The sequence below is a fragment of the Mus caroli genome, unplaced genomic scaffold, assembly GCF_978045245.1.
Source record: "Mus caroli unplaced genomic scaffold, Mus_caroli_1 scaffold_8, whole genome shotgun sequence".
NCBI classification, from domain to species: Eukaryota; Metazoa; Chordata; class Mammalia; order Rodentia; family Muridae; genus Mus; species Mus caroli.
Genome location: NW_028227263.1, coordinates 38,288,306 through 38,297,422, shown reverse-complemented (window position 1 = coordinate 38,297,422; position 9,117 = coordinate 38,288,306). Strand labels below are relative to the sequence as shown.

At 36.9% G+C, this 9,117-nt stretch overlaps 1 protein-coding gene across 1 annotated transcript; it reads right to left on the bottom strand.

Moving 5' to 3' along the window:
* Positions 1 to 1,315: 1,315 nt before the first annotated feature.
* LOC110287879 (olfactory receptor 5P60) lies at positions 1,316 to 2,287 on the bottom strand. The gene has a single exon (XM_021154383.1). It carries the CDS (start codon positions 2,285 to 2,287, stop codon positions 1,316 to 1,318), a length of 972 nt encoding a protein of 323 aa, XP_021010042.1.
* Between the last annotated feature and the right edge of the window lie 6,830 nt (positions 2,288 to 9,117).

Below are 9,117 nucleotides of genomic sequence, written 5' to 3'. Positions count from 1 at the left end.
CAGTGGCAGGCAGATTTCTGAGTTCAAGGCCAGCCTGGTCTACAAAGTGAGTTCCAGGATAGCCAGGGCTATACAGAGAAACCCTGTCTTGAAAAACCAAAAAAAGAATTTATCTTGTGAACACTTCAAGTACAATATGCAATATGCACCATCCAGGAAAGACATGCTTACTAGTGCTAGAGTGGCACAGGTAATATAGGAATAAACAACTTACTTACTAGATCTAAGTCTTACTCCACAAGATGAAAATTACACCTAGCACCACTACAAAAGCCAAAACCTGTGCTAGACAGGTCATAGGCCCTAGGGAAGAACTCACCGCCACTATTCCCCTCAACGGACATAGTATCAGACCAATATGCTATGACTTATTATCATATGCAAACATTAGTACACCTTCTAACACACAGCATCACAGTTTCTCTCTGTAATAGATGGTGATTTACTTTATTTTTCAATGTGTAGAGATTTAGAGATTGTGGAAGGCTGGGTACTATATAGAATATATCATGCCTCTTTCTTTCCATGCTAAGGATCATTTTTAAGGAGTGGGTGAAAAGATTTTAAGAGCCAAAAATTTTGGATGACTATAGAAAAACAATGTTTTCAGGATACAAAAGAATGAGTGAAAATAAGATCTCATGTTAGCTATGATTGAATGCACAATCTCAAACCAGACAAAAATTCTAGCATGGAGAGAAAACAAGGGCATGAAGTTCACAGGTAGCTGAGGAAATTTTGGCAACCAATATCTTCTATGGGAATGAAATTCAGCTTTTTTTTATGATGGTGTGGTCTCTGGTAGAACAACCATGCTTCAGTGGAAGCCTAAATACCTCAGCATCTATAGGTAGCACAACATAGAATTGCAAAGAAAGAATAATTGGGTATGTAGCAGAGAGAGTTATACTGAGAAGAGTTGCGAGTGAGGTTGAACACAGTAAAAATACACTGTACAAAGTTTTCAAAGTCACACCAAAATATGCAAAAAGGAAATGCAACAGAATGCAATAGCTACGAATACTGGGAGTACAAGGAGAGAAGGAGAAGAGGAGTAAGAAGAAGGTGAATAAACAAAACCTCAAGCCGGGCGTGGTGGCGCACGCCTTTAATCCCAGCACTCGGGAGGCAGAGGCAGGCGGATTTCTGAGTTCGAGGCCAGCCTGGTCTACAAAGTGAGTTCCAGGACAGCCAGGGCTACACAGAGAAACCCTGTCTCGAAAAACCACAAAAAAAAAAAAAAACAAAAAACAAAAAAAAAAAACCAAAACCTCAGAGGACAGTCCCACTGTCTTGAGTAATTGTCATTATTATATTAAGTTTTATAAAACAACATATTCCTCTGAGAAAACATTTTCTTACCAAGATGTCTCCTCAGAGCCCCCTTTATCTCATTATTCCTGAGGCTGTAGATGAGGGGGTTCAACATGGGGATTACCACCATATAGAACACAGACACTACCTTATTTTGGTCTGTGGAGTATCCTGACTTGGGCATCACGTAAATGAATGTAATGGTTCCATAGAACAGAGACACTGCAGTGAGATGGGAAGTGCAGGTGGAGAAGGCTTTGTATCGACCCTCAGTGGAGCGCATCTTCAGGATGGTGATGAGGATATACGTGTAAGAAATGGCTATGACCAAGACTGTTAGCATAGTAACTGTGCCAGCAGAAAATGAGGTAACAAGTACAGAGATCCTGACATCAGAACAGGAGAGCTCAATCAAAGGAGCAAAATCACAGTAAAAGTGATTGATTATGTTTGGTCCACAGAAGAACAATAATAAAAAAGAAACTGTGACAAAGGAAGCATTAAGAAAACCTCCTATATAAGATCCTACAACCAACTGGACACAGACTTGTGTGGACATTTTAGTTGAATAGAGCAGTGGGTTGCAGATTGCTACAAAGCGATCGTAAGCCATGACAGCCAGAAGGAAGCATTCAAGTCCTCCAAAGAAAGCAGCTGAGCCAAACTGTATAGAACATCCAATGTAGGAGATGGTATTTTGCTTTACAAGGAAGTTGACAAGCATATTGGGTGTGACAGAAGATGAATAGCCTATGTCAGCAGAAGCCAAGTGACTGAGAAAAAAGTACATGGGGTGATGGAGCTGGGAAGAAACTGTGATGAGAAGGATGGTGCTGAGGTTCCCAGACACAGTCACCAGGTAGATGCACAGGATGATGGTGAAGAGGACAACTCTAAGGACTGGGTCATCTGTTAATCCCAATAAAATGAACTCTGTCACTGCAGTGTGGTTCCCATTGCCCAGGAAAGCCATGGGACAATGTAGCTGCTGCTAGATTGAGGCTATGATGGATATATTACAGGGAGAGATTTATAATAGGTTATGTCATTTCATATGATACATACTTGGAGAATATTACAAGTGAACACATTATCCAAAAATTGGAGCAACAATCAATGTTATATTCAAGGTTTTCATTTTTCTGTGCAATAAGTTCTTGAAATTACTCAATCAGAAAAAGCTAGAAATATGGTACAAATGATAAATAACTTTAATTTAAATTTTTATAATAAAACATACTTAGTTGTTATTAAAGTTAAATATTTAAAGTCAGGATATATTTGGGTAGGATGAGTTGGCATTCTTTCTACCAAGCCTGACCTCTGAAAACCAAAGTTTAATTTCTGGAACTCACAACATGGGTGAAGGGAAGTAACTCCTAGTTGTTGTTCTTTAACACTCAAATGCATGGGTTTTCCTGCATCGTTATCCTCAGAAAAAAATGAATAAATAGGGATAGCATTGGAAATGTAATTGAGGAAAATACGTAATAAAATATTTAAAATAACTATATGAGTCCTTTAAAATAATATGTATTTATTATAACAAAGGAATGGTGTGTAAAATCATAGAATTGTGTAACATAGACAAATAACTGCTAAATTTATTGAATGCTTATGGAAGCTCCAGAATTTAATTAAAAAAACTTGTATTTATTTATCATTCATATTTTTATTTCCATGAAATATCAGTTAGTTGTTTTTTGTGTTGTTGATATTTTTTTCTCAAGATAGGGTATACCTATGTAATCCTGGCTCTCTCACTATGTAGGCCAGGCTGGCCTTGAACACAGACATATACACACACATATATACATACACAGTCACACACACACACACACATATATGTGTATAAGTGTGTGTATGTATGTGTATATATATATGCAAAATATGTGTATATATATATGTGTATATGTATATATACATACATATAGACATCTAATACAGACACATATACACACTTATATATGAAGTAACATTATGTGAAATTCAGAGATTGTTTTTTGGGATATGTGTACTGACTATACTTGAGGAGGATCTGTGTTTAGTTTTTAGCATCCATGTGGTTTTTCACAGCAGTCTATTTTTATAGTTCTTGGGACCCAGTGCCCTCTTCTAGGAATTCACATGGTGCCTGAATATACAGGAGGCAGCACTCATATGTACAACATAAAAATAACAAATTTTAAAAGTGTATTAGATATGAACACTTGGTAGGTTGAACTCAGTCTATTACTTTTAGTAAGCCCACTGCAAGTGAATGGTGGCAACATTGTTTAAAACATACACAAATCAGCGGAAGACAGAAGGGTAGTATTTCAGCTTTCTCATTTTTAGAACAGAGAAGGTTGCTTTGTTGTTGATTTCAAAGTCTGTAAAACTGAATAAAGGTCCCATTAAATTTACAAATTGAGTTTACTATTGTAATCATATTAGATAGTTTAAATTTAAAATAATTTAAATATTTAAAATAATAGGTCAATGTTTAATGTTATTTGAAATAACAATTTTATTATCGTGTAAAATATAAATATTTAACACATAATTAGTAGTTATTCGTTTAGACAGGGCAGCTCCTTACCTAGTATTACAGTGTTTCCTAAATGCAGTTTGACAGAATGAATTCAACAAAGGACACTGATCACTATTCATCTTCAGAAGTTAAAAGGTTTAACAAGGCTTACTCAGCAAAGGAGAGATCCCCTGTCATCCCTCACATGCTACATTTACATCCTCGTTTGTCGACAGTGATGCCTGTGAGACTGACACATTCAGTTCATAAGCAATACAGGACTTTGCGTAGGATATCCCCTCACAGTAAGCCACCAAAGCATTTCCAAGCTTGTGAAATTGTTAGCCTGTTGATGAATGCTACATGTACACAATTATGAAGGTCCGTCTTACTTATAAATGGATAAATAAGGAATCTATGAAAAGTTCCTATTATGCCTGATCATTCAGAACAGTTTGCTAATGAAATACAAGGTGATTATTTGAAGGTTTGTTTTTCTCCCTTCTGTTATATAACTGCATAATTCCATCTGACATGTTTTAACATCATGGTTTATAAATACATTACATGTCAAGGAAAAAAATCTCTGTTTACCAACAAGTTCAAAATCTTACCTCTTGAAATCATAATTCATTTCAAATTAAGAAGTTAAAAGATACTGTGGTTTTATAGCTGCAAGGCTGTTTCCCACTGTCATTGTCACTGAGGATAAGTCCCTGCAGAAGCTCTGGATCCCAATGTGATTTAAAGCATCAGGGATCATTACCTATTTCCCAGTGAGTGCTGAGCAGTTCATTTAACACAAGCACAATTAATTTTTAAGGAGTCCAGCAATCTCAGGCAATCTATTGCTTTTCAAATTTTGTGACTATTGGTGCACTTTCAATCAGTAATTATGGGAGGTACAGGATCACAAATTATCTTAGGTAAAAACCCCTGCAAGTCAATATTTGTTTTAAGTTAGGGTAAGTTAGAAACTCTTGAACTAATCATCAAAATGGACGACATTGGCTTCTTTCATTCTATGTGTATAAGTTTTCATTTTACACTTTTAGTGCTGGTTGATAATAAAATCTATCAGGAACTTTGGTGAGTATAGGCAGGGATGAGATGTTTAGTTAAATAACAGTTACTATAGGTACTCCCATTTTATAGGCAAGTTTATAAAATATTGTTGTTAAATAGAAAATAATGAGTACAGAGTAATATGGATGATTTCCAGGTAAAAACAAACATTTCATAGCTCATACCTCAAAAAAGTAGCCGTTGGTGTCAGCTTATATAATATAGTGTAGAACAGAAAGCATGGCTGACCTGAAGAGACAGCTCAATTCTCTTGCTAATCTTAATTCCATTAAGTTCTACATTGTATTTGATCCTTTAATCTAGGTTGGTGACACCATTTCTGTTTTCGTGCTATATTTGTGTATTTAATTGTTTTTACTTTTAATTTTGTAACAGATATTCTTGAACAATGTCAAAAATGAATTGACTCTGCAACATCAAGAGATGTGACATACAGCATGCATTCAAGTCTGATGCCCAATGTTCCTCATCTTTTACATGGCAGAATGATGACCTTCACTGATGAGCTTATCTAGAAGGAATAAAGGGGAGGAATGCAATTAGATGTTTGTAAAAACTTGTATGAACTTTTCATCATTTATTGTTGTACTGTACACGAAATGTAACAAAAGATGGAGGTAGATAACACATATTTATATCAGCATACGTTTCTACAATTTGTACAGTCCTGATGAACTTCAGTAGAATTTTAAAAGGGAGATTAGGTATTCAAGGGGGTTTATCCCATATGCTACATTCTGGTGTATGTTACCTTGCTTTACACTGGCTAGTTATTTGCTGTTTGTACTTATTGTTAAGACACTTACAGATAACGGATTTCTTCTTGAAATTGATTCTTTCTGGGACAGGGCAAATCACTTTTCTCCAATGGAGTGACACTAGATATATCAACCACACTTCATGGCAGTATTCATGTACAGAAGTATGGGGTCAACATAAAACAGTCTTTATGATTTTTGTTTTGTTTTTATATTTATATATTTTATTTATTTTTGTTTTGAGATGAAAATAAAGATAAGACATGAAATTGTGTGATTCTGGAGGTGAAGCAGATCTGGAAAGAGCGAACAAAAGAAATTGATCAATATATAATGGTTAAATTTTTAAATTTATAGTAAAAAATGAGAGAAAGTAAAATATTTTAAAAATATAATAAAAGACACAAAGATAAAGAAATGAAGAAAGATAAAAGTACAAAAGAAAAAGAAAGAGAAGATAAAATATTACCAAATATTTTAAAAATGTGTAAATAAGTTATGTGCAATTATGACATAAGTAAAATGGGATTGCGAAAGGAAAGCAAAGGATTAAGCATTGCATCAATTCCTGTTATTTGTCACTCGGTGGCTATGTGATATAGGTGAATTTGTGGACTCATATTCCACAATTTATGTTGATGTTAAATCTATATTTCTGATTTCTTGCTGCCTACCACAGCTATCTGTGACAGTAGATTATTTTCTGTGTACTGAGGCCCTCTTCTGGGTACACTAAAATTTGCAAACAGTTGTCTAGACAGGTACTTTTATCTACATTATGGAGAGTCTCCAGGATTATTACTAGGCTGCCTAACATTTCAGCTTGAGGATATAAGAAGGAAAACAAGAAGACTGAGATCTATACAGGTTGAGGACCACCACTCTTTATACTTTCATCATCTCTTAAGTATTAATCAACCACATAGAGGGACACACTTTAGTGATCTTTGAATTTTCACCATTTATTGGCAGGTAAATGACTCCAGAGGTTATTCTTCTTGCTGGCTTCAGGCTCAAATAACCAGATTTGATTTAGACCATCAAGTGTGTTTGTGCACTTTGCTGTCTGAACTAAGAATTCTGCAACCTTAACTTTTATCTTGTTAGTGTTTTGTCCTTCTTTTTATACAACTACCTTCCAGGGTTGTTGATCACTGTGGAACCATGGAAGATTAATTTAGTAATCTCCTTTAGCAATCTCCTACTTGTGGTTGTACCATCCTCTCAGGGCCCCAAGAGCCCCTTAGTTTTCAGCTATAGGTTGTAAATCAATATGGTGCCTGACCATTATTTTGTGAGCCATATAGAATGACAGATGAGATCTCTTGCTACCGGCAATCCATTGGTCAGAGAAATCAGTCTTTGAAAACCAGCAAGTGGATTTGAAATCTGTGAGGGCCCTGATCTTGTCTTGCTGATGGAACCATCAGTTCTTTTTTACCAGTGATGCCTGTCTTATCTGTTGAAGAAATTCGTGCTCCCTCTATTCTGATGTGGGTATCTAGTTGCTGAAGCTGTGTTCTGATTTGTTCATTTGATTTAGCTCTATCACTTGTGTTTTTAAATCATTTCTTTTATTTTGATATTATAATACAATTATGTACTTTCTCCTTCTCTTATGTTCTTGCAATTCTTCCCATATACCATTACTTGCTCTATTTCCAATTCATCGCCTCATTTTCATTACTTGTTGATGTGTGTGTGTGTGTGTGTGTATTTCCTATTTGCTCAATTTTAAAAACTGCCTACTCAATGTTGTGTGTAATTTTAAAAATGCAGGCTTCCTCTTTTGCCTGAGGCCATGCTCTCAGTCTATATCTGAGATCACACTCCTGCCAGCCCATGTTCTGCCAATGGCCAATTGACACCTTTCCTGAGACCGCTGTGAGCTGCTGTCCAGAACTTCACCAGCTGTCTTCACCAAGCTGCCATCAACTACCCTTGTTGATCTTTTTCTCCTCCTGTTCACCTTAGCTTCGCAGAAGAAAAACATTAGATCACTTTATTATTTTAATACAAGACATCTAACACAAATGCTGGGCGAAGAATCTCCTGCCCTAACCTAATCAGCTAGCCTAATTCAGCCAACTACTAATGGCAGAGGCCACCGTTTCCAGCCACCCAAGATCTTACATGGTTGTTGTGTGTCTGCTATTCCAAAACCTATTGAAAAGACTGCCTCTTTCCCTACATCCCTCCTATTCCTCTGGGACCCAGAAATCCCACCTTTTTACCCCTTTCCCAGGAACTGGCTCTCACCTTCTTTATTGATCAAATCAAGAACCAATTAGGGAACGAGATTTTAATATCAGCTTCTCCACCTACATATCCAAAATGTATAAAGAACTCAAAAATTTCTACTCCAAAAAATTAATAAAACACAGAGTCTGCTCCAATCCAATCACGTGGAACCTGAGACTGCATTAACTAGAGAAGCAGACAACCCGGCCTGAGATGGGGTACAAGTCCCTTCCAGTCCACTTGAGCACCAGGGTGCCTTGGCAGTGAAGTCTCCGGACACCCACAAGGACCCACACAGGATTCCCCACGGGATCCTAAGACTTCTGGTGAGTGGAACACAACTTCTGCCAGGAGGCAGGTTCGAACACCAGATATCTGGGCACCTTCTCTGCAAGAATAGAGCTTGCCTGCAGAGAATGCTCTGACCACTGAAACTAAGGAGAGAGCCAGCCTCCCAGGTCTGCTGATAGAGGCTAACAGAGTCACCTGAGGAACAAGCTCTAACCAGAGACAACTGTAACAGCTAGCTTCAGAGATTACCAGATGGCGAAAGGCAAACATAAGAATCCTACTAACAGAAATCAAGACCACTCACCATCATCAGAACGCAGCACTCCCACCCCACATAGTCCTGGGCACCCCAACACAACCGAAAATCTAGACCTAGATTTAAAAGCATATCTCATGATGATGGTAGAGGACATCAAGAAGGACTTTCATAACTCACTTAAAGAAATACAGGAAAACACTGCTAAAGAGTTACAGGTCCTTAAAGAACAAAAGGAAAACACAACAAAACAGGTAGAAGTCCTTAAAGAAAAACAGGAAAACACAACCAAACAGGTGATGGAAATGAACAAAACGATACTAGACCTAAAAAGGGAAGTAGACACAATAAAGAAAACCCAAAGTGAGGCAACGCTGGAGATAGAAACCCTAGGAAAGAAATCTGGAACCATAGATTCGAGCATCAGCAACAGAATACAAGAGATGGAAGAGAGAATCTCAGGTGCAGAAGATTCCATAGAGAACATCAGCACAACAATCAAAGAAAATACAAAATGCAAAAGGATCCTAACTCAAAACATCCAGGAAATACAGGACACAATGAGAAGACCAAACCTACGTATAATAGGAGTTGATGAGAATGAAGATTTTCAACTTAAAGGGCCAGCAAATATCTTCAACAAAATAATAGAAGAAAAC

Coding starts and splice junctions, on each gene's coding strand:
- LOC110287879 (XM_021154383.1), bottom strand. CDS start 2,287: ATGGCTTTCCTGGGCAATGGGAACCACACTGCAGTGACAGAGTTCATT.